Source organism: Mus caroli, chromosome 5 (genome assembly GCF_900094665.2).
Source record: "Mus caroli chromosome 5, CAROLI_EIJ_v1.1, whole genome shotgun sequence".
NCBI lineage: Eukaryota > Metazoa > Chordata > Mammalia > Rodentia > Muridae > Mus > Mus caroli.
Window position 1 is genome coordinate 110,198,623 of NC_034574.1, and position 25,864 is coordinate 110,224,486.

The window sequence follows — 25,864 nt, forward strand, 5'->3', positions numbered from 1 at the left end:
TGTTTGCAGGGATGCACCCCCTGGGTACTACAGGAAATGCCCAGTTCTCCTCCTGGTCCATCTCTGGGCTTCCTGCCACGTGGTAGTCACCTAAGAGCATCGTATCAGCTGTAGGCCTGAGCGTGTGCAGCGTTCAGATCCATCATGATGGCATTAAAGCAAGCCCTGCTCCCCTCTGGGAATCTCATTAAAGAGGGAATTCCAGAGGGCTGAGTCGGTGACTCGGGGTAGAGTGCCTGCTGCTCTGCTCAGATCCCAGCACCCATGCGAAGGCAGGCAGGCCAGACACGGGAGCGTGTGCCTGTGATCTCGGCCTGGTGCACTGTGGGGGTGGAGACAGAAGATCCCCAGAGCTCGCTGCTGAGCCAGCCTGGTCAGAACCCAGAGCTCCAGGCTGAAGCCATAAGGTGGAGAGCAACTGAGGAAGGCACTCACTGTCAACCTCTGGCCTCCACGCTCACACTCATGATGAGTGTGCTGCACACACACACACACACACACACACACGCACGCACGCACACACCCCCACACAGGGAAATACTGGAATAAAAAGTTAATATCTTGATCAAACATACCTATCTGGAAACGGCCACTATACTGTCATATTTGTGGTGGGGGGAAAAAATCCAAACCCTAAAGGGACTGTATGGTCTCTGTTGACCAGAAATTATTTTCTTTTTTTCCCTAAAGTTGTCTTTGTGGTATGAGCATCTGGAGCTGAAACTTATACACATCACTCAAACCACTTCCTTGTCTCCCTAGTGAGACAAGCTTGCAATCCCGGCACGTGGGAGATGGAGGCAGGAGGCTTGCCATGAAGGTCAAGGTCCCCTGAGCTTCATGGGGACACCCTGTCTCAACAACAATAAAAAAAAAATTGTCGGGGACTTAGCTCAGTGGTAGAGCACGGGCCTAGTATTTCACCTCAGCACTGGGCTGGGGACCTCTCTCAGGTGCAGTGGAGAGCGCAAGCCCAGTCCACGTAGAGGCAGGCATGGTGGGGCAAACCCAGTCCATGTAGAGGCAGGCATGGTGGAACATACCTGTCCATCCTAGGATGTAGGATGCCCAAAAGCAAGGATGCAGGGTTCGAGACCAGCCTGCAAAGCAGGCGAGCTAGCACTGCAAGCCCTTCATCTCCTTTCAGTACCCATAATATAAATAAAATTACCCAAGACCATGGTGACAAAACACATCGCTCATTTCTTTCAGAGTACTAGAGGGCTTTGAGGTGATGTTGTCCTTTGTTGGTAGGTCTTAAAATATCTCCTGCTCAGTCGTAGAGAGGACCATCCTTCCGAGTGAGGCCCACCTGTGAGAGTACGCCTTCGCTCCACTAGAAAGGACTGACTGCCAGCCTCAGGACGGCCCTCCCACTACAGCGGTGGTTCTCAGCCATCCTCAGGCTGCAACCCTATCACACAGTTCCTTGTGGCGGCCCCAACCATAAAATTATTCCACTACATCGTAACTGTAATTTTGCTCCTGTTAGGAATCGTCATGTAAATATCTGATATACAGGATATCTGATGCGCCTCCCCTGTGGGGTTTGTGACCCATGGTGGAGAACCACTGCTCTGTCCCACTGCTCTGTCGTAAGGACCCAGTAGAGAGTGGAGGGACACCTTTCTGACTAGAGCAGACTCACAAACCATGCCAGGTTGACCCACATAGGAAAGATGGTGTAAGAGCATTCCAAGAAAACTTATTTTGGGGGTGAAGAGGAGGCAGGGCTCACTCTCCAGGGGAGTGGCCATATCATACAGCAAAAAGCAAAGTTAACATCCCAACCCATCCAAGAGCTGTTCTACAAGAGAGAAAAGGAGAAGGAAGCAATCGGTGGCTCCGTCAGGGAGACTGAGAAGGGCAAGAAGCTAGGGAAGGAGGCTGGGAAATCCCAGAAGAGTCAAAAGAGGAGACAGGCGGGAGGATCCCTGGGCAGCAGGCTTGCTGGACATTGAATTGAAATCGAACCAAGGAGAAGTGTCGAACCAAGGAGTAGTAGTCCCTGTGAAACTCAGAAACGCCACATCCTTTTTAAGGGGGAAAAAAATGATTGTAACTTGTGGACAGCTCTTTTGGGGATTGGGACAAAGCAAAACTCGGGGCTTAAAAACTTTGTGTGTCCATGTGTCTGTCTGTTTCTCTCCCTATTCGGGTGATCCTTTTAAAAAACACTTAGCTTCTCAGCTGGAGGGAGTCCCAGCACCCTGGGGGCATTCACAAAGTTTGAAGATGTGTGTGTGTGTGTGTGTGTGTGTGTGTGTGTGTGTGTGAAACAGAGAGGGGGGTGGTATATAGGAATGACAGTTGACAAGACGTGAACGACCTACCTCATGAGTGTGTAAAGGAGCTGAGAAAATGAGATGGTTTTGAGGATGGCAGTGCCCCCTGCTCCAGGTCAGCAGCATCTGGAGGCTTGGAAGCCACAGGCTGGCGAGGATGCCGGTGTCCCGGGGCGCCCTTTGCTTTGCTTTGTGGGAAGCCTCTGGTCCACGCACACACGGTGACCCAGAGCTCTGCATCCCCCCCTGCCTGCCCCCTGCCCCGCCTCAGGTTACACGGCAGATCCACGAGCATGAGCAGGAGAACGAGCTGCGGGAACAGATGTCAGGATATAAGCGGATGCGGCGCCAGCACCAGAAGCAGCTGATCGCCCTGGAGAACAAGCTGAAGGCTGAGATGGATGAGCACCGCCTCAAGCTCCAGAAGGAGGTGGAGACGCACGCCAACAACTCGTCCATCGAGCTGGAGAAGCTGGCCAAGAAGCAAGTGGCTACCATAGAAAAGGAGGTCAGTGGACGGGGTGGAAGGCGCCTGCCCACAGGGGCTCCTGCCCCCCCCCCACACACACACATATTTCTTGGCAGTCAGCGGGGAGAGGGAGAAGCAAGAAAGCACTGTTGCTGGGTTGGGGTCCCATCTGACATCACCATGGAAGGCAAGACAGCAGGGGTTTCGGCTGCCTCCGCAGTGGTCTGTCCTGTGCCCACCACACCCTAGTTCTCTTCCAGCAGTCCCTTTGGTGAGGCCCACCCCTGCCTGCAGCTGCCACACCAGCCACTGGACACAAAGATGTAAGCTGGCTGTGATTTGGGCTTTCTGAGGGAGGAGTCCGCACCCGTGTCCTTAACTGATGTAGCTGTTTCAGTTAGTTTTTTAGTAGTCCTGAGGATGGAGCCAGGGCCTCCTGCGTGCTCACCTGAGCTTCGAGCTCGGACTCTATAAACTCATTGGGAAAACCTTCTCTCTCTAAGTGGGTTGGAACGCACCTGTAATCTCAAGGGATTTAGATGCTGGAGCAGGGGTTTCCAAGTTTAAGGTCTTCGTGGCTTATATCATGGTGCCCTGAAAAGTAAAGGGACCTAGAAGATAAAGCCATGACTTTAGAATCACGATACTGTCTTTATTACTATTAAATGTTTCCTATTAGAAGGGAATTCTGGGACGAGCATAGTGGCACATACCCATAATCCTACCACTGAAAAGGTGGGTGGAGCCAGGGTAGAGACACCAGGACCCCCGGCTCGCTAGCTTAGCCTCAATGGTGGCGAACCTCAGGCCAATGGGAGACCTTGTCTCCAAAAGCAAAGTGATTGGGTGGGGGTGGGGTCAGGAAGAGGAATGGCTCAATAAATAAGGTGACTGACCGTGCAAGCAGCCTGAGATTGGGCCCCAGTGCCCTACATGGACATGGCTGTGTGCTCACCTATAGCTCCAGTGCTGTGGAGATGGAGACAAGATGATCACGGGGCTTGCTGGGCTTACCAGCCTAGAATCAGCCAGAGAGCATGTCTCAAACCAGTAAGGTAGAGAGTGACAGAAGCCAGTGTACCCATGTCCTCTGGCCTCCATGGGTGTCCACACACAGTCACAAGCATCTGTTCCCCACCATGAGTATCCACCACATTCACACACATGTGTGTGAGTAGGTAGATGGATAGATGGATGGATTAATGAATAGCAAGGTGAGTGGCCCCAAGGGACACCACCTGAGATTCTCCTCTAGTGCCCATTGCACCTGCACACATGTGCATGTGTGTGCACACACAGAGACAAAGGCATGCATATGTGATCCACCTTCACATTTACCCTGTCGTTGGGAATGTGTTTTTGAGACACAGGAGAACCACAGAACTTTAGAATGTCTTTCACGTGGGGTGACACTATTGGGCATTAGCTGAGTCCTGTGCAAAGCTCAGCCTGACCTTGGCCCCCTCTGCCGTCCCATCAGGCAAAGGTAGCCGCAGCGGATGAGAAGAAGTTCCAGCAGCAGATCCTGGCCCAGCAGAAGAAGGACTTGACAACTTTCTTAGAAAGTCAGAAGAAGCAGTACAAGATTTGTAAGGAGAAAATAAAAGAGGTAAGGACGTCGTACCCATGGTCACCATGGTCACCCGCCACACCTGAACTGGCTCAGAGCCAGCAATGTCCCGACCTGCACTGTGGTCAGCTGTTGAATCTGCAGTCCCGACTTCTCATTAGAGTTGTTGGAAAGCACACTAAAGCAGAGGGCTGACGCCCCTCATCCTGCCGTCCTCATGGCAGGAGTGCACAAGCGCAGCTTTCCCTGGAGTTCCACCGGATGCTGATGCTGCTGAGCCAGGGGCTGCGGTGCAGGATCTGTTCTTAAAGCCTGCTCTGCACATCCGCCAAAGAGTAGTCGTTTTTGTTTTTTTGTTTTTTGTTTGTTTTTGGTTTTTCGAGACAAGGTTTCTCTATATAGCCCTGGCTGTCCTGGAACTCACTTTGTACACCAGGCTGGCCTCGAACTCAGAAATCCGCCTGCCTCTGCCTCCCCAGTTCTGGGATTAAAGGCGTGCGCCACCACTGCCCAGTCAAAGAGTAGTCTTAAACCGCTTTCAAACTGGTGTGTCACCTCATCCTTCTCAAGTCCACCACGCTCCTACTGTTCTCAGAGAAGGTTAAAGTTCTAACGAGCCCACATGGCCAGCCACCAGCTTCCCCTTCCAGTCTCCTCTCACTTCCATGCCTTCCCTACCCCAGCCTACTCATGGTGGCTGCGGCTGCGGTCATGCCCTTCAGCTGCACAAACAAAGCAAGTCCCCTGCCCCCGAGACCTCTGCACGTGGCATTTCCTTGCCCCATCTGCAGTTCTGCATGGTTCCTTCCTCACCCTTGTGAGAGTTTGGATTGATTATTGAAGTCTATTTGATACACAAGTAGACGATTCCAGAATGTTGGGTTGGAGCGCGCAGGTGGACTTACGAGAGTCTCCAGAGGAAGCGCTCTTTCACCTGTGAGCTCAGCTTTGCTGATTCCCCTCTTCCCAGCACCGACAGGTGAAGCTCCTGGACTCCTGCTCACTTTCCTTCTCAGAAGGGTTAGGGCTCCTTATCTGCCGGCTTCCTAGGCTTACAAAGCTTAATAACGTGGGGTCTTGGGCATTGCTCCAGTGAAGTCATCCTCTGGAGCTCACGAGCTGATTGGGGAATGACACTGGGCCTAGGGAGGAACCTGGGAGTGGGTGGGCGGGACATCCAGGGGGAGCTCTGCCATGCCCAGGAAAGAAACTGTGGCAGCTGATCCCCACTGACAGAACGCCAAGGACCTCTGGCTCTCTTAAGTTCTGGGAACTAGAGGGTCAAGAGTAACAGCCCAGTGAAGAAAAAGTCTCCTCGGGTTTCTGTTTGTGTTTTTCCTTTTTGACTGACAGGATAGTACTGGATTTTGGAGATGACTTTGTTTTTTTTTGTTTTTCTTTTTAAATAGGAAACTTTGCAATTTCCCTCAACTCCAAATGCCTTCTCCTTTGTAAACTCTATATGCCCACTCCTGCTCTGGGGCCCACCCTTTAGAAGCATGGGGGCCATCTTGGGCATTTAAAACACCAAGACATTGAGGGTCATCAGATACCTTTAAAAGATTCTCCACAAACACCCATCCCAGAGTCCTGTCCCATTCCCAGCCCAGTTGCCCAGGGAAAAAGGTTAGCTTTGGGTCATCATGTTCATATGATAGAACATAGAAGGTTTGGATCTTTTCTTGGAGAAAAGCAAGGCTCAAAGCCAATCTGAGTTGGCCTCAGCCGCTTACTGAGTAGGAAGTGTTCAACGTGTATGTCCAGAAACCTTTAGAATTTCACCCGTGAGCCAATCACAGGGGAATGCAAAAGACATGAATAATCCAGGCTTAATTTTGGAGTGGCTCCTTATGGTCATATCTGAGCCTAGACACTCAGATTCAAGGCTGAACCTAGGGTGACGTCATGGCATAGAGAGATGCATCCCCCAATCTCTCTGAGTTATAAGCACCTACTGGCAAGAAGCAAAACTCATCTAAGTAGTGGTGGTTTGTGACAAACGTTAAGAAAAGCAGGTGGGTGCAGGTGTGTGAGTGTCAGCCAAGCAGGAGCTTAGCTGGTCCGTATGAAGGAGGGTGAGAGAGTGCGCTGCACTCTCAGAAGTATCCTCCTGCCCTCCACAGACAAGTGAGCATCCCAGTTGCTTTGGTTCCCCTCCCTCTTCACACTGCCCATGTGCCCTGGGAAGCCAGGGTGGAGAGTTCCTACATGTGGTTCCCTCACCCTCCCATCCCAAATGAAGCACGATTCCCTTCCTCCCAGAATTCAAGTTAGCGATGTCTGCAGAGCCTCTCCCCAAGTTTGAAGCCATCCACTTCTCCATTTCACCCTCATTCCTCCCTGGTATAAGCCACTGTGCTCCCTTATCTTGGCCTTCCTAGGTGACTCCGACTGCCTCCACAGACAGGCTCCTGCCTCTGTTCTGCTCTGCGCACTGTAGCCAGCATCCAGTTTCTCATTAGGACATTCCCACGTGCAGTATATCCATTCCTAGACTGAGAGTCATTGGCAGTCTGGGGATATAGCTCATGGGTAGAGTGCTTGCTTAGCATGTCTGAGTTCAGTCAAGTCCCTGGGTTCAGTCCCCAGAAGTAAGTAAAAACTCTCACCCAGTCCAGGTCTGCAAGGCTTTCATATCCATCAGCCCAGCCACCCCCAAGGCCTGTCAGATCTCACAAGCTGTCACCTCTTGACCACATTATTTCTACCCCATGCTAAGAGTTTTCACAGGCTGCTCTCTCCATCCGGAGTACCAGAATATCTTTCCTCTTCTCTTTCCCCAGTTAACCCCCCCCTAATCCTTTCAAATGTGAACACGTTGTTGCTGAGGTCAAATGCTTTCCAACACTCTCTGAGAACTCTGGTCCTTCCCGTGAAGTTGGGGTTGGCCGTCATCCCAGTTCTCTTTCATAGATCTTAAGTAGGTTTTTGATTTCTGGGTTGCCCAGCCCTTGAGTGTCAAGGTGCCATGATCTCATGCTTACCCACCACCTACCTACTAGTCCCATGGTCAGGGCTTAGAGTCACTGGTTAATGACTGAATAAATGATTTCTGGGGGTGAGAAGCCAGAGTGAGGCAAACTCAAGCATCCCCCTCACTTAACACTCAGATCATGGGGAGTATATGAATGGGGGCGGGGCTGTGTGCCAAAAGCCCTCCTGTGCCTCTCTGCATTCCCGGGTGATGGACCTGTCCTGTTCCTCTGCATAGAGCAGTGTGATGGACCTGGATGTGTCTGTGTCATTGTTTCAAGGAAATGAACGAGGACCATAGCACACCCAAGAAGGAGAAACAGGAGCGGATATCGAAGCATAAAGAAAACCTGCAGCACACGCAGGCCGAGGAGGAAGCCCACCTGCTCACTCAGCAGAGGCTGTACTACGACAGGAACTGCCGCTTCTTCAAACGGAAAATAATGATCAAGCGCCACGAGGTGGAACAGCAGAACATTCGGGAGGTAGGTGTCACGTTGTCACACGGGGCAGGAGAGACAAGGCAGGACCAGGTCTGTCGCCTCAGGCCCTGTGTCCTTAGCCATTAGCACAGTGCCAGGATCAAGTCAAAGAAGGAAGCTATCCAGTAAGAGAGCCATCCACAGCATAAGGATTGGCTTAGATTGACGAAGAGCTGTGTCGTAATGGAGGCGCACGTGTATCCCGCCATGCAGGACCATGCAGGGCAGATCAGGAGCTACAGCAGAGGAAACTTCCGCTTCCGCAGGGGAAGCTTTGGATTCCATCCGGCTGCTTGTTTTGTGACTCGAGGGGAAACCTTTAAGTGGCAGTGTGCTGTTCCCGCAACATCGCGGTTGCTCTGGCATTGGATGCCTGCAGTTTACAGTGAGGCCTTCAGACTGGACCCTGGAGGCTGTGTGAGCCATCTAACGCATCTGGGCAGGGAGTGACCTAGCAAATGCTAGCTCTGCTTTAAAGAGCGAAAGCATCAGTGTGAGACCAGGCTGCCCCAAAGAGAGGCAAAAAACGAGGGAGGGAAGCAGGCAATCTTCCTAGGTAAATTCCGGCCCAGAGGAGTCCTTAACGCCGAAAGTGGAAGTTATATCACCGGGGCATCCCTCAAGTCAGCTACTGCTAATTCTTAACAGTTTCCCACAGGAATTTCAAACAGAGGAGGCCACAGTGACTGCTGCTCATGAGACTGAGGCAAGATCACAAGCTCGAGGCTAGCCTGAGCTACCTAGCGAGGCCAAGTCTCAAAAATAATGATGCCAGAGCTAGGGAGACAGCTCAGTCAGTGGAATGCTTGCCACACAGGCTTGAGGACCTGAGTTCAGATCCCAGAACTGAAGTAAAATTCCAGGGGCGCCAGTGTGGTCTGTTGTCTGTACACTGGGGAGGTGAAGACAAGGGGATGCCTGGGGCTTGCTGCCCATCCAGTCTAGGCAAGTCAGGGAGCTCTAGGCTGTGAGAGAGACCCTGTCTGAAAATATAAAGTAGAAGGAGATTGAGGAAGTTGACATGCAATGGCTACCTCTGGCTTCTGCACACAGGTGCACATACACAAACAAACACATACACAAACACACACATATACACCATCATCATCACCAACTGTTAGAGTAATAACTGCTAATTTTCCAATTTGGGAATGATTAGGGCATGAAGGTGCTCACAGAGATGGAAGATACAGAAGGCGTGTCAGTCTGCCAGGAAGGCATTAATAACCCTCAGAAGACATGCCACTGAGCCGTTGGTAAAAATACCGATGGCTCATAAACTCAGTGTTTACATGCAAGAGGGAAGCACCCACCTCAGGCACCACAAACAGAAGAGCACGTGGGCCAAGCGTCTCAGAAAACCTCTTTTGTTTTCTGAGACAAGTTCTCCTCATGTGGGCCAGCGGACCTGAACTGTCAGTCTCCTGCCTCAGCCTCCTGTGTGCTGGGATCACAGGTTGGCTCTTGGTGGAGTTCAAATCAGAAGAAAGAGCAAAGCAAACTGAACTTCGCTGACCACCAAACCATTCTAGACCAGCCAGGCTCTGCATTTGTGCGTTGTTTTGTTTTGTTTTGTTTTTTTAAGATCTAGGAAGGAGAAACTGGTAACTGGTAGACAATTCTGGTCAGGGCAGTGACTCAACAACCAGTAGACAGAGAGGGAGGGGGAGGGAGAGAGAAAGGAGCCTGGCTTGGAGTGGCTTAGGGTTGATTAGAATGTGGGTCCTTAGTGAGGTCCAAACGTACCCCAGGGGATGAAAATGGGTCCTAGGAAGGGAAGAGGTGTCCGGATCCTGTGCTAGCTTGGGGCCCTCTGGTGGGCCTCAGATGGCAGACAGACAGTGGAGCTGTTGTGTTGATGTGTCTGGGCCATGAGGAGGTAGAGGAGAGAAATCTAGTAAGGTTCCTTCTTGGAGGGATAACAGCAGATGTGTGAGGGCAGCCATGGAGAGAGAAAAGATGAGAAGCAAGGAGTCCAAGCATGGGGAACCGATGTGGACAACATGGTATGAGCTTCCAAAGGACAGCTGGGCCCTAGCCATGATTCCAAACAGAACACACGGGACCTGGACTGTCCGTACAGTACTGGTTGCCTACCATGCACAGGACCCTGGGTTCCACCTCTGGCACCACACGCACAGGGTGCGATGGTTGACACCTGCAGTCCCAGTACTCTTTTGAGCTGTCTGGGGCCAGCCTGAGCTGCAGGAAACCCTGACCTAAGAAGTAAAAGCAACAAGAACGAGAACAGGTCTTGGCAGCCAATGAGAGGAGAGAGGAGCAGAAAATCAAAATCACGTTCTGGTTTGAGACACGGAGACATTTAGGTCTAGCTAGAAACAGAAGCTCCAGGAGAAGTTTTGATAAGACACTAACTAAGCACTGACTATTCTGGATCTGTCAGAAAGCACAAACGAAATACGGGGAGAAGACGCCATGAATACAGCATGTACCATGCAAGCACATTAAGACCCTGGTCAGGTCCCCAGCCCACACAGAGCTGGACCAAGTGAACAAACACGTGCCTAAATCCCAGTGCTCCTATGACGAACCCATGCGCATCATGGCATGCTCGCTCATTCACACGCACACACACACACACGCACACATGCACACGCACATGCCATGTACATATATACATTTAAAATAAAAATAAAAAGGCCCAGAGCTGGTTAGAAATAAGGTTTTTTTTTCAATCTGACAATTACTGTTATTCCAATAGCATCTATTTATGGAAATTTTGTAACCAAGGGGTCAGTTACAATCAATTTAAGTTATAGAAAGTTACTACTGTACAACATGATTTAAAACAAACAGACAAGCCGGGCGTGGTGGCGCATGCCTTTAATCCCAGCACTCGGGAGGCAGAGGCAGGTGGATTTCTGAGTTCGAGGCCAGCCTGGTGTACAAAGTGAGTTCCAGGACAGCCAGGGCTACACAGAGAAACCCTGTCTTGAAAAACCAAAAAAAAAAAAAAAACCAAACAAACAAACAGACAAACCCTATATTAATCAAGAGATGGCTCAGCAGTTAAGATCATTTACTGCTCTTGCAATGGACCCTGGTTCAGTTCCCAGCACTCAACCAAGCGAGCGAGCCTGAGTGGCCGACGTGCCTGTCCTTAATGTGACAGACACTCTCATTCCAGCAAAGATAGTGACCTCTCTCAAAGCACAAAGGGAAGGCTGGGGTGAGGGAGTGCAGAAGTTCCAGATCCCCCCAAACTGTTACTGTGAAACATGGGGAACACAGGCCTGCTGTAGATACTTATCACCAAGGGCCAGCAAAACAGCTCAGGAGGTGAAGGAGCTTGAAGCTAAGCCTGATGAGCTGAGCTCAATCCCCAAAAACCATGGGGCGGAAGGAGAGAACTTTCACATACACCCACCTATGTACACCCATAACGAAATGGAAATCTAAAGACAGGCAGATGGAAAGACAGACAGGTACCACCAAGTCATCCTCCTAGGCGTCTGTAGTTCCACCTGCGAGCCTAGCTTCCTCCATCCCTGCCTGAGCTGGTGGGAATCCTTTTTAGCTTGCAAAGCAGGTGTTAAAAAAAAAAAAACACCAGGGTCTAACTAAGCCCTCTCAACCCCACCCAAGAACCAGAACTAAGAAATCCATAAATATACAGCCCAACAGCAGAACCTCCGTGAAGTTTGGATTCTGAGCCAGGTATGGGTGGTACACACCTTAATCCCAGCACTTGGAAGGCTGAGGCAGGAGAATCATGAGTTGGAAGGCCAGGTTGCCCAACTACTGATCAAGACCCTGTCTCAAAATACCGCTTGTAAAGGGCTGGAGATTTAGCTCAGTGGGAGAGCCCCTGCCTGGCAGGAGAGCAGCTGGTGGCCTCCCCATATCCCTCCCTCTCCCTAGCATCCTTCCCTCTCCCTTTCCTCTCTCCCTCCCCCTCCGCAGCCTCATTCCTCTCCCTCTCTCCCTCCTTCCAGTGCCTGTGGAGCTCCAGTGCATTGGGAGACGGGGTCACCAGTGCCATCAACCCTGGGTCGGCTCATTTTGGTGGATTTTATACAAGCCACCGACATTCATGGCTCTAACCTATAATGCATCATCAGTGTCTAGAACATTCTAAAACAGACCGGAAAAATAGAAGACAGGAACATACAGTTCAGCTTCCATTCGACTTCACAGAAGTTATGTGTGAGCTGAGACCTTCAATTCCCCGGTGCCTCACAGTTACATATGATTCTGTTCAGGGGGCCCTCGGGGTGGTGGATCTCTGTGAGTTTGAGGCCAGCCTGATTTACATAGAGAGTTCCAGGACAGCCATACTGTCTCATAGATAGATAGATAGATAGATAGATAGATAGATAGATAGATAGATAGATAAGTGTTTTCTGTGAGGTTGGTACCTTACAGGGTGCAATTTGAACTAGGTGAGCTGTAGGAAATGATAATTCTTTTCATTGAGACATGGATATGGCTGGGCAGACCTGAAGTCCCCACTATCCAGAATGCTAAGGCTGAACTTGGGTTCAGGAGTTAGAAGCCAGCCAGGGCAACACAGCACGACTCCCACATAAAGTAAAAGAAAAATGAAAGAGCTTTGCATGCCAATGGTCAGGCATGGCACTGGACTCAGGATAAGACGGCTCTGAGAGGGTTCCCCGAGGCCTGAACTGTTAGGGCAACTGGCCATCTTAGACCTCAGCATCTGAGACACAGGCGTCATGATAAAGGGAGCAGCCTAGAACTTGCAACCCTAGCCTGTATAAGGAGCTTGCCAAAGCCATGAGCAGCGAATCACCAGAAGAACCAAACTGCTTCTCACCAGAGCCGTGCTCAGATGACCACCAGTCGTTAGTACTGGTGAGCAGCCACTGGGAAGCTCGGTGTAAATAACTCAAGACCCAGAGCACCGCAATGCAGGTGTCCCTCAGCACCTAGACCCACTCCTTCCAAGGAAAGAAACCGTGAAAGTGCTTGCTTGCTCTCTTTGATTTTTAGCCCCTGAGCTTGAATCGGGTTCCTGGAGTTAATGGAGTTAGAATACAGCTGTAAAGCCCAACTCTAGGGCTCATGGCACGGTGACCATGGAAGGGGACCGACACAGACCTCTGCTATGCACACTCTTAAGTTCTTTGTTTGATCACCTGCTCAGGGGAAGGGCCACTTTCCTGTGGTGCCACTCAGGCTCCACTCACTGAGCTGTGAAAGAAGATAGCTGGGGCTGGAGACATGGCTCGGTGCTTAAGAGCACTGACTGCTCTTCCAGAGGACCTGGGTTCAAATCCCAGCAACTACATGGTGGCTCACAGCCATCTTTGACCCCAGTTCCAGATCTGACGGCCTCTTCTGGCCTCTTTTAGCACTAATGTCCTGCATTTTGCATACAATGCAGGCTTCCAAGAACTGAAATAGTTAAACTCTGTTTACACTGTGGCTTTCCAGCTCCATCCCTTGTGCCTATGCCAGTAACACACACACACACACACACACACGCACACACGCGCACACACACACGGCACGCATACAATGTTGCTCGCTTACAATGAGTGAATAAAAGAGCCATCCATGATGGTGCCAGGAGCTATGGGTGGAGGGCCAGTGTACGTAAGATGCTCATGACCACCTATTATGTTTATGTAGTGCTTTTAACCACTGAGCATGTCTCCAGCCCCAACTAAATCTCTCTTACAACTCATAACCACCTATTATGACATTCCTATGAATGCAAATGCCTCATATCTTCTGCCCTCACAGATGCTGAGAGAGAGCTGGAGCTTCCAGGTGCTCTCCTGCCAAGCCCGGCTCCAGGCTCTCCCCTTCCCTGACCGTCTCAGTCAGTAACAACCTTTCCCAAAGCTCGGTAGCGCATACCCTCTCTGGAGCAATCTCCTCCCAGCCCCACTGCTTCTCTTTTAGATTTGCACAGAACAGGCTTCCCTGGGGTGGGGAAGCCTGTCCTGCTAGTGTGTTAGCTGGGATGTATTTGGGCTGCCGTGGTCCAGGAGTGCTGCTGTAGAAATACAGGAGCAGGGCCAACAACACTCAATACAGCAGACACTGCTGTCCATGACTTTAATCCCAGCACTTGGGGCAGAAGCAAGCAGATCTCTGTGAGTTTAAGGCCAGCTTGGTCTACGATGCAAGTTCTAGGCCAGCCTAGGCTACCTACTGAGACTCTGTGGGGGAAGAAAAGAAAAAAACTCAATAGTACTTAATACAGCTGGACATAGAGATGGGCTGAAAAGCAGCCAAGACTTGGGTACAAAATACTCATTACATTCTCTCCCTCCCTCCACTCCTTTCCTCACCTCCCCCTTCCCTTCCCCCTCTCCCCTTCTCTCCATTTTCCTCTCTGTCTTCCTCTCTTCTCTTCTATTCTCCCTCTCGTTCCCTTCCCCCTCTCCCCTCCTTCCTTACTCCCTCTCTTCTCTCTCCCTTATTTCCCTCTCTCTCCCTCTCTCCCTCTCCTTTCCTACCCCCTCTCCCCTTCCCCCTCTGCCTCCTCTCTCCCTCTGAAGTCTAGCTTTCTCTAAGCCACCTCCCTCATAGCAGCAGATGACCACCCCATAGTTCCTGTGTGAGCTGTCACTCCAGCCACCACAGAGACAACTGGCCCTGAGTCTCAGCTCTGAATTCCCAGGAGAGAAAATAAATGTCCACTTTGAGTCCAGTCAGCTACGAGACCAGCACCTGCTTCGACAAGCAGCTACCTTACATCACCATTAGAGCGTCCCCATGTCCAGGACCGCAGCCACAGCTCAGCAAACATCGGCATGAATCCAGGGCTCGTAGCTCCTAGTGCATTCGGGGACTATCCTCGGGGGCCTGGGAGTATAGTTCAGTGGTCCAACAAGCCCCAGGCCCAAGGCTCAATCCCCAGTTAGGGGAGATGAAAATAGCCTCGTGTCAGCGTGTAAAAATGTTCTATGTAATCTTCTGTTTCCCTGCTTTCCCTATTCTCCAAGAAAGGAAGGGGGGTACCAGACAGGCATGAATAAAACTGACAAGACATCTGTGAATGTAGCTGAATGGTAGAGCACTTGGCTGGTATGTGCTAGGCCCTGAGTTCAATCCCCAGTGCCGTGGGGAGAGAGCGGAAGAGAGAGAAGGAAGGAAGGAAAGAAGAAAAGCACAAGTGGTTAGATCTAGGAACTAAAGGCAAGCGGTGTCCTCTAGTCTCCCAGCACGCCCTAAGCTCTGCTTTTTAAAAACAGATAATTGGCCTCCTTCTATTATGTATGAAAACAGGGTATTTCCCCAGAAAGCTGAAGCAATGCAGACATTCTCGGTCTTTAGCGCTCGACACTAGTCACATGAGTCACCTGGAGAAGATTTTAAGATTGAAATTAGGCATCCCATACGATTATCAGAATTTGAGGGTGTGTGCCCTTACCTGACTTTAATGGGTGGCCGGCATGGGCATCCCCAGCTTAACCACACAAAAGCTTAGCACATTATTGAAGACCCACAGCCCCTCTACAAGGCAGGGAAACCCAGGTGGGACCAATCCCATCTCCCCCATAGTTGTGAGTGCCGGCAAGTTTTCACCTTGTGAGTGATAACCTCATCACAGGGGGAAGAGCTCTAGGGATTTCCCCTCTGATCTCATTAAGTCATGCTGCAAACACCATGGACGTAGTTAAGAGCCACGCTCCCCATACATCCCTCCCTTTGCCCTCTGCTCATCTCTCTCCATTCATCATGTGCTCCTGGATGCAGGAACTAAATAAGAAGAGGACCCAGAAGGAAATGGAGCACGCCATGCTGATCCGGCATGATGAATCCACCCGAGAGCTGGAGTACAGGCAGCTGCACACCCTGCAGAAGCTTCGCATGGATCTGATCCGGCTGCAGCACCAGACGGAGCTGGAGAACCAGCTGGAGTACAATAAGAGGCGGGAGCGGGAGCTGCACCGGAAGCACGTCATGGAGCTTCGGCAACAGCCGAAAAACTTAAAGGTGAGAGCTGGGGGACTCACCCAGCACCCTGCACAGCGTGCTCTCCCACCTGGGCCCCGCCCCCACCCTGGCCCCGCCCCCACTCGGGCCCCACCTCACAGTATCAGACTCTCCAGGTGTGGAGTCCAGGGCTCGGGCCACTTTGAGCTTTGAACCCCCGCTAAGCTGCAGGGTTTTCAGCCCTCTCTGTATGTTGCCCTCCTGAGATGGGTCACCCACCCTCTTTAAAGGCAGTGAGGTGGGGATGGACAGATGGCTCATCTTCCAGAGAAACTGGGTTTGATTCCCAGCACCCACAGGGCAGCTCACAACCATCTGTAACTCCAGTCCCAGGCAATCTGGTGCCCTCTTCTGGCCTCCAAGGGCACCCGGCACACATGTAGACAAACATGCAGGCAAAACACCCATGTATATAAAATAAAAACTGAAAAAATAAAATAAAATTAAGCAAGGAGAGCTCGGGAAACGCTTGAACAACTCCTTCACTGTCAGAAAACACAGATATTCACATTAGAGTTCATAACAATAGCAAAATTACAGTCACAAAGTAGCGATGAAAATAATTTTGGGTTGGGGGGGTCACCACAACATGAGTAAGTGTGTTAAAGGGTCGTGGCATCAGGAAGTTTGAGAACCACTGCTCTAGAAACTAAGTTTTAAAAAAAAACAAAAACAAAAAGTTAGGCTGGGTCTCATGGTGAGTTCAAGGCCAGCCTGGTCTACATAGTGAGTTCCATGACAGCCAGAGGTCCACAGCAAAACCCTGTATCACAAATAATAAATAAATAAATAAATAAATAAATAAATAAATAAATAAATAAATAAATAAAGCTGGTGTCTCTACCATGCCCACCTCTGCCCTCCACTTGCATAGACACACCGGTCCCTGAGAAAGTAGGGAAAGAGCTGTCCATGGTCCTAGCCCCAGTGAGTGAGAGAACTGTAATGGGAACAGCCATCTTCAAGGATACTGCCCCAGCTACAGCGCCACCTTCAGAGTTACTAGGATCCCATGTAGCTCACTCGTGACATCTGCCAGGGGGCCTGGAAATCAGGACTGGCTCTCCAGACTGTCCCGGGGGACAAATGGGAGACCCTTTGGCCCTTGCAGCCCCCCTGGGTAATCCTTGCATCTCGCTGGGTGACAAGTTCCATGTCCTCAGCCACTAGGGTGTGTCAGGAAGACACCAGTGCAGGTGTGGGCACAGATGCAGGCCACCCTCAGTCACATCGCATGTGTCCCTTTAAGGTAAACCCTGGGTGCATAGGTGACACTCCCCCCTCCCTGCTGCCAGAAGCCCTGAGTGCAAATGTGATGTCACCTTCAGGGGAGGCAAAGAGCCTCAGCCACTCCCTCTTTCAGTGCCCACGGGAAGGGGTTGGACGCAAGGCGCCGCTCCATGCCATTCTCTGTCAATGTCTCAGGGAGACACAGAGCCAGGGCAGTGGGATGGGGGTACCTTGGACGTGGCTGTGTACACACGCGCCCAGAGAAAGGGAAGAAACAGCAATCAGTAGGAGCCATTAAAGCCAGGAGGGACGCAGGGAATAGTTGCCGACCTTTCAACAAGCTGCGTGGGGTTCCATAGTCTGCTTACAAGTCACACCTCCACGTTAGAATCCGGTTTTTCCTAAAGCAGTTCACCCATTTCCAGTCACTCTCTCCATTTCACATGAAAGCCAGAGCCCTGGTAGAGCTACCTGCAGCCCGGGTCATTGCTGTCCCCTGTGGATTGACGAGTCCTGTGCTTGACTGTGTCGAATGACCCAGGGCCCTCGTGCATACTGACTCAGTTCTCTCTTTCTCTTTGTCACCCCCCCCCCTTTTTTTTAATCTGCCAGGCCATGGAAATGCAAATTAAAAAACAGTTTCAGGACACTTGCAAAGTACAGACCAAACAGTACAAAGCCCTCAAAAATCACCAGTTGGAAGTCACTCCAAAGAATGAGCACAAAGCAATCCTAAAGACACTGAAGGACGAGCAGACGAGGAAGCTGGCCATTTTGGCCGAGCAGTATGAACAGAGTATAAACGAGATGATGGCCTCTCAAGCGGTAAGTGGGTAGGTTTGCTGCCGGCCACACGCGCAAGCAAGCAAGCGAGGGGAGAGCAAGAAAACCCAAGACCCAACTTTCATCCCCACGCACCTCTGGGATGTATTGGTTTAGGATGTATTGCCGGCTTCTCTTCCTGCCCCAAGGAACAGAGGAAGGTGAAGACGCGGAGCACAGCCAAGCCCCGGGCGGATACTCACTCGCTGGGAATGCATCTTTCTAACTTGGAGCTGAAGGAGCAGTGCCAGTCCAGCAGGGGCGGGCAAGGGGGCAGGGGAGGGGGAGTACTCGGGGAGGGGGAGGCGGGATGAATACCTCATGGACATGTGCGTATGATTACTCCTCAGAGGTTACTGACCATCACCCAACCAATGTCAGGCATGGCCTTGCTGCTTCCGAGCCCATGGCCAAGTGCGGGGACAGAAAGAGAAACAGAGAGAGACAGAGAAAAACAGGCAGATAGGCAGACAGACAGACATACTTGCTCAATAAACTCTGGCTAGGCCTCCACATGTAGCCCTACGCTGGGCCCAGAGACAGTGGAGCTAGACAGGGTCTCTCATGTGTCAGGGAAACTGGGAAGTCAGGTCACTGAGTGATAATAGCCAAGCACACTAAGTGCTTAGTCCTTGGGGTACCCAGGGCCTCGGGAGGCCAAAGGGAACAGAGAAGCTGGCCTGGGGACACCTGGAGACCTAAAAGGAAGCCATCAAGGTCCCAATGAAGAGAGGGTATATCAGGGGCTCAGAGCGGGAGGCTGAGCCCAGAGCTCAAGGAGGAGGGTTGGGGCTGGGAGCCGTGATGCACACCTGAGATCCCAGCATCCAGAAGACTGAGTTCATCAGTAAACCACCTGAAGGGGGACCCCAGCACTGAAAAGGAGGGGGCATGGAAGGAGAAAAAGGGGAGGAGAGGGTGGAAGAAGGGAAGGAAGAAGAAAGGGGACTGGAAGTGCCCTGTACCCCTCCTGTCTGATTCCCAGGCTAGCCCTCCTGGTTCTCCACTGTATCCTAGGCATCCTAAGATACCAAGGATGTTGGCAGGTTAGGGAAGGGGTCTGTCAAACAAATGAATGGTGTTGTCACACAGCTACAGGCCCTGGTGGCCAATGGTTTTTTAAACAGAAGCATTAGTCCCGCCTGAGATTATAGTCTGCAGAAATGCAGAGGCCCTAAAGGGCCTGAGAACAAATGACCAGCTAAGCAGCTGCTGAAGCTGGGGAGTAACATGTGGGGGTGAGGGGTCAGAGCCCTCACAGGAGGTGAGTTGGTATTCTATAATGAGAAGGCTCAGGTGACTGGTGTGTAGTTGACATGAGTCCTGGGTTCCAACACATCACAAGAGGGAGGTGGGAGGCAGACACATGGGTGTGGTGAGAGTGGGTGGGATTTGAGGGCCACTCAGTAGAGGCAGCAGAGGGAACTGAGGTGTTGACAAGGGACTGGGAAAGTTGAGGAAAGAGGTAACTTTGGACACCCGGCACAGGCATTGAGTAAGGTGGTCGTGGCATCTGGACCCTGTAGGTGTCTGTGTGAAGAGGCACAGAGACTGAAAACTGCATGTCACTAGGGGCACCAGGATTAAAGACGAAAGGTCCCATGTCCCTGTCTTGTTGGGGCAGCTGTAATTGAAGAGTGAGTGAGATCTACCAGGGACAGGAGGTGGGTTTTGAGAAGAGGGCTGGTTGGGGACAGGCTCTGGGAGCCGTCCACGTTTGAAGGCTAAGTGGACAGAGATCAAAGAGGACGAGTATCCAAAGATCAGGAGGGGAGGGGAGAGCAGGTCACAGATGCCCAGGCAACGGTTCCCCCGAGAGGGTTCAAATGTGCAGGAACCACAAGAGCAGCAAACCCCGGTGACCTCCTCACTGTGGACAGAGGCTTTAGCCAGTGCAGTACATCGCTGGGACCAGATGTCCTTACACTTCAAAGGGCTGGGGTGGTAGCCCAGTGTGCTTGCCTAGCGTGCATGAGGCCCTGGATTTGACCCTCCATGCTGCATAAACTGGCATAGTGCCCCCCCCCCGGGAGGGGGAGCACGAGGACCAGATGTTCAAGGTCATCCTCAGCCACATAGTAAGTTCAAGGCCAGCCCGGGCTACACGAGCGTCTCAAAAACAAAAGAGTGCCCATAAGACAGGAAGAAACTGCACGTGGGACTCCACTTCCTGTCCTCATCGGCAGAGGCAGGCAGACAGACACTTAGCAACTGGACAGACATGTAGCAAGCAGAGGGGACAGTTGAAGGGGGCTTCTACCACTAGGAAGGGGCTCAGACAAGTTCTCCAGCTGAGGATAGATGCTGCTGCACTCATTCTTTACCTTCATTCATTTACCCATCTTGCACATGTCTGAGTGTCCACAGTGTACCTCAGGCATGCCAGGATACCATGAGAAATAAGATGTCCCCTCCTCTCCCCAACCTGGTCCTCATGGGATAATGGAGGACGCAGCATCGCAGGGGGGCTGCTGCACACGGGATGGAGCAAGGACAGGAGCGACCTCACCGCCACAGCTATTTAGGCTGAGGAGCATCCAGAGCAGGAGTGGGGAAACAGTCGCTTGTCTGAAGAACTGCAGGCATCGCTCCTGTCTGGAATGTGGAGAGCTAGGAGGATCTTGCCTGGGAGTAAGACAAGAGGGCTACACAGGGGCCAGGCCAGAGTCAGCTGTACAGGCTTAAGCCTTGGCATAGGACGCTGTCACTAAAGAGTAGAGAACCTGGCCCATGTTGCCTTTGGGGACCATCCCTCGGAGACATGCCAAGAACTTGTGAGCAGTGTGGCGGTGCGACACTCCTGGCCACAAGGGGATGGTGGCTAAGCCAGAGATGCCATGCTGGGCTGAAGGGGGCGTGGACATGTTTGACAGTCAGGCAAGAGGTCCAGGGAGCCTGCTGGGCGACAAGGCCAAGGTAGTGAGTAAGGATCCAGGTCTCTGGGATGAGCTTTACAGCAGGTGCTGTGACAGTGACAGTATTAAAAAGTCCGTGGGACAGGCTGGGGAAGTGGAAGCAGGAAGGGTGAGTTTATAGCTGCCGTGTTGAGCTCCAGGGTCTGGGAGTCAGCCCAGGGTGAAGCTGTCTCAAAGGGCCTCCTTGGGAAAGAAGTGGGGTGGGGAGAGAAACATGGGAGGTGTAGGCAGCATCTTGGAAGTCAAAGCTACAGGCAAGGGAAGGAGGGGCTCGGAGGTGCCAAGGCACACCAGGAGGCGAGGTTGTACCAGGACACCTCACCAAGATGATCAGAGACCTGAGTGTGACACTGAGTAGAAGACGGGTCAGATTGGCGTGAGTCCTGTCTTGGTTTTGGTTTGTTTTGAGACACAGTCTCTAGTAGCGCAGGCTGGCCTGGAACTCACTATGTGGCCAAGAATGACTTCTGATCCTCCCCCATCCTCACCTCCCGAGCACTGGGATGTAGGTGTTCATTACCGTGCCCTGTTCACTCAGGGCTGAGCTGGGGCCAGGGCTTCATGCAAGCCCCTTAAGCACTGTACCAACACAGCCACACCCCAGCCTGGCTCCAGCGTCCTTGGCTGTAGTCAGGGCACCTGCGGCATTGCCAGGCTCTGTAGCAAGGGCCCGATGAACATGTGATATAAGATGGCAGACACAGGCTAAGGAATGTGGGCCAAGAGGAGAGCAGTGCCCTCTCTCTTAGAACAGGAAGAAGGTAAGTCTGAGTGTGGCTGCCATAGCTGTCCATCACTGGCCTCGGGCCATGAGTCTAGTATGTGCCTTTAAGTACCTCCTGTGAATCCCTCCGTTTACCCATAGAAACTAGGCTCACTGAAGGAAGGCCATTCACATGAGCTACTGCTCAAGACAAGAGTTGGCATTGAAGAGTTTTCCTATAATGTAAGGAGTTGTATGGACCACAAGGCGTCTGTCATACTAGCCAGCTCACCTCTGCAGAAGTCAAAAATGATGTGTGCGGGGGGAGGGGGGAACAGACACATGGGCCAAATGCCAAGGGGCTATAGTACTCCAGTTTCCAGTATTTCCAGGAAGGGCACATCACTGTTGAGTAGCAGAGGCAGTATCTGGGCTTACATTGGGAGGCGGCTGTGAGCGGAGTTACACTGCACTCTCCCCCTCGAATCCTTTTCTTCTGTTTAGGCCATCGTAGGGCCCGGGGGTAATAGTCACCCACATTGTTACAAACCTTAGAGTGCATCTGTATGTGGGACTGTATAGGAGAAAAATTCCAAGATCTGGAACTCCTATGGCTTCTAGTACCTGGATTTGTGTGGTCAGAGAGAGAAGTTTGAGGCTAGCTGGACGCCAGAAGCAAAAGAATTTGCGGGCTGGGATGACCGAGGGCTTGTCCAGCATGCAGGAAGTCCTCAGTTCTGTTACCAGCAGTGCTAGAATCCCAGCATGGCAGTGCACACCAGTCTCTGAGAGGTAGACACAGAAGGGTGAGTAATTCAGAGTCATCCTTGAGGGCCTTGCAGGTTCAGCTCCAGTGTGGCCCGTATGTGACTCTGTCTCAGAGGAAGTGGCTATGCTTCAAGGGTCTGAACTGCCTGTTGGGAGGTCTAAACTCTCATCTGCTCGCACAGGGCTCATGGCAGCCAACGCCTAAGAGGAGAGAAAGGCTGGGCTGTTGTTTGCTTCCCTGGTAAGCAGCCTCTCAGGTCACGAGAGAACCCGTAGTAGTCCTCACTGGGAGCCACATCTCAAGGTCATGTGTGAGCTAATCCAGCTGCAGACTGTGTATACAGCCACCCTGCCTGTGTCCCCTGGTGGGAAAATGGGAAGAGGATTCCCTGTCCCCTCTAGTGGATCCTAACATAGAATCCCTGCAAAGGCTGGGACCTGGGAAACACACTTTCCCCCAACTCCATGCTGTATCTGCCACAGGACTAGAGATGACCGTCTACAAGTAGCTCCAACAGAAAGTCACTTCTGCCGAGGGACACATAGTCACTTGTTGAAGGTCCGTGTCAGCTGAAGCTGATACTGGAGAATGGTGTGGATAGGAAGAGGCAGAGGAAGGGGCAGCCACACACACACCTAGGATAGGACCTAACCTGTGCCGTGGTAGTGGTCTGAACAGGAGCATGTTTGGGTTCTGGGCTTCACGCTGTGGCAGGTGGCCTTGGCCCGTGCCCATACAAGATCTGGGTGTCTTGGTGCCATATGTAAAGCTCAGATGCAAAGCAAAGGGAACTGGACCGGGCTGCATCTATAACCTAGCCTATTGCTTAAAAGCAAGGTACGTCCCCTGCAGTTATCAGCTGCTCTCAAAGGGGTGACATTTTGAACCCCTTGGGTTCTGGATTGGCAGCGAGGAAGATGTCATGTGTAGCCATGGCTATGGCCAGCATGAACTGTTTTGTCACGACAGCTACACCGGCCTGGTTGTCACCGTATGATTGTGGGATGCACTTCTGTCGCACCAAGCTAAATGTCGAAATGTCTTGTGATTTTACAGTTAAAGGTATCGAAATATGGGCACAGTCTTGCCAAAACCAAAACATCTGTAACATCTGCTGTTTATCGCACATTGTGTCACATGTGGAGGCTTAGGCCTGGGGTCCTATATGGTCTCTTTCATTTCAAACTCACACCAATCTTAATGGGAATTGTTGTTTTCTTGGGGGAAGAAAGAAAAGAAAGAGAGAGAGGAAGGGAGGGAGGGAGGAAGGAAGGAAGCAAGGAAGGAAGGAAAAAAGCAAGGAAGGAAGGAGAAAAGCAAGGAAGGAAGGAAGGAGAGTAAGAGCACAAACAAGCAAAATGCCACCCTGGAGTAGCAGAGCCTAGCTTCAGGTTCACTAGGCTCACCAGGTCACCGGGTGGGCAATTGTCCCAGGATCCCTGGTCCCAGCACTGAAGGAAATGTGTTCTTAGAATCCTGTGCCAACCAGGCAGACTCCACTGGCTCTAATCCAAATTGCACTGTCCGTCTTCCTCTGTCTTTCTACCTAAGTCCCAGCAAGGAGCCCATTCCCAGTCGCCCCCCCCCCCAGTAGTGCGTGTGGACTGCCTAATACACAGTATGTGTGTCTTCTGTACCCACAGTTACGGCTAGACGAGGCGCAAGAGGCAGAGTGCCAGGCCTTGAGACTACAGCTCCAGCAGGAGATGGAGCTGCTCAACGCCTACCAGAGCAAAATCAAGATGCAAACGGAGGCCCAGCACGAGCGCGAGCTACAGAAGCTAGAGCAGAGGGTGTCCCTGCGCAGAGCGCATCTTGAGCAGAAGGTAGGATGTTTCCTGGGACCCACACAGTAGGGCCGGGATGTGGGAGGGTCCCGAGTGACCAGGGTCAGACTGTCAACTTACCCCTGGCACCCAAGAGAGCCAGGCACTGTCCCTGACCCATATACGATGGCTCAGGAAGGTTATTCAAGCGACTGAGGTTCATCTTAGGAAGCCCGCCATCTTGGCCAGCTGGATGACGTCACTTACAAAAGAGCAATGGGATGCCAGCATGGCTGCCCAGAAGCCTAAAAATGTCAAATATTTTCAGCAAAAGAAATTACCAGTAGGGCTCTCGAATGAAGCAATAAAATGAGGTTCTAGAGACAGGGCTCAGAGCTTAAGAACATTCGCTGCTCTTGCAGAGGACCAGGGTTCAGTGCCACCTTAACTCCAGCTCCAGGGCATTGGATGCCCTCCTCTGGCCTCCACAGACACTATATTCATATTGGAAGCTATGTCATGAGCATCTCAAAGCTGGGGCTGAGGATATGGCCCCATGTGTGGGGTGCTTGCTGTGCAAAGATGAGGACCTGGGCACTCTCCCCAAACACCCACATTAAAAATGCTAAAAGCCAGGTCTGTAGTGGTGGACACTCAGGATCCCAGCACGGTGAGGCAGAGGCAGACAGCTCCTTGGGGCTCACTGGCCAGCCTGCCTAACCTGCTTAGCCAGCGAGAGGTCCTGCTGCAACAGACAAGGACTGCAACAGACATGGCCTTCTGCTTCTGCATGCACACACACATGCACACACATGCACATGCATGCACATGTGTGTATACACACAAAGTGTCTTGGGGCCGGGGAGATGGCTCAGCAGGCACATGGCTTGCTGTCAGTGCATGAGGACCTCCTTTCAGATCTCTAGTCCCCACACGAAAGCTAGAGTAGAGCTGGACAGGATGTGGATAGCACACCCTGTAGCCCTAAGCACAGGAAGTGGAGACAGGAAGACCCCAGGGGACTCTCTGGATAGCCAGCTAGCTGAAACCCAAGATCCAAATTCAGTAGCACCCTGTCTCAGAACACAGGGCAAATACGGACTGAGGAGGACAGCAGTGTGGCCCTCATGGCTTCATGCACTTGCATATGGGTGCATGTACATACACACCACACCCCTCCCCCACACACACACACTCACACACACGCAGCATCTCACATTGGTGACCTCTCTCCACTTGACCTGTTAGCCTCACTTTTTCTCCCAGAGCATCATACCAGCCTGCTGTCCCTGCCAACTTCCTGAGGATGCTGGAGGTTCTAGCCCTCCCTCCACAGCAGAGTTACAGAGTCACACAGGCGTCATTGTCCTCGGGCTCCCTGGGCTCCCCTTCACTCGCCTCCTAGTGAGGGAGGACACTGACTTAGATCAGCCCAGGCTCAGATAGCATGGCTGCCTTTACCCCAACGCCCACACCCACACCCCGCTTCCACTCCTAGCAAGTCTGAGACACAGTGGATCAAATCCAAGACACATTATTACTGGGCTCCCCTCTCTCGGGTCGTGTGTGTGTGTGTGTGTGTGTGTGTGTGTGTATGTGTGTGTGTAGGGGGTGAGGGGGGATTCCTCATGGCTGTGGACCGGGCGTCGGCACTGAGAGCCACTTGTGTGCTTGTGCAGATTGAAGAGGAGCTGGCTGCCCTGCAGAAGGAACGCAGTGAGAGGATCAAGACTCTCCTGGAGAGACAAGAGCGAGAGACCGAGACTTTTGACATGGAGAGCCTCAGAATGGGCTTTGGGAATTTGGTGACATTAGATTTTCCTAAGGAGGACTATAGATGAGATTAAATTTTTTTGCCATTTACAAAAAAAAAAATGAAAAAAAGAAAACAAAAAAATTCAGACCCTGCGAAACTACATTCCCCATCTTAACGGGCGCTGCTCTC

At 51.7% G+C, this 25,864-nt stretch overlaps 1 protein-coding gene across 6 annotated transcripts in view; it reads left to right on the forward strand.

The window, feature by feature from the left end:
- Taok3 (TAO kinase 3) overlaps positions 1-25,783 on the forward strand; it is a 153,786-nt gene extending 128,003 nt beyond the window's left edge. For all 6 annotated transcript variants that reach the window (XM_029477637.1, XM_029477639.1, XM_021163499.1 and 3 more), the window contains 7 exons: positions 2,557-2,793; positions 4,235-4,363; positions 7,579-7,782; positions 15,475-15,714; positions 17,557-17,769; positions 23,797-23,979; positions 25,599-25,783. In XM_029477637.1, the coding sequence (XP_029333497.1) occupies positions 2,557-2,793; positions 4,235-4,363; positions 7,579-7,782; positions 15,475-15,714; positions 17,557-17,769; positions 23,797-23,979; positions 25,599-25,760 (1,368 nt within the window). In that variant the 3' untranslated portion in view covers positions 25,761-25,783. The remainder of the gene's footprint in view (positions 1-2,556; positions 2,794-4,234; positions 4,364-7,578; positions 7,783-15,474; positions 15,715-17,556; positions 17,770-23,796; positions 23,980-25,598) is intronic.
- Positions 25,784-25,864: the final 81 nt, after the last annotated feature.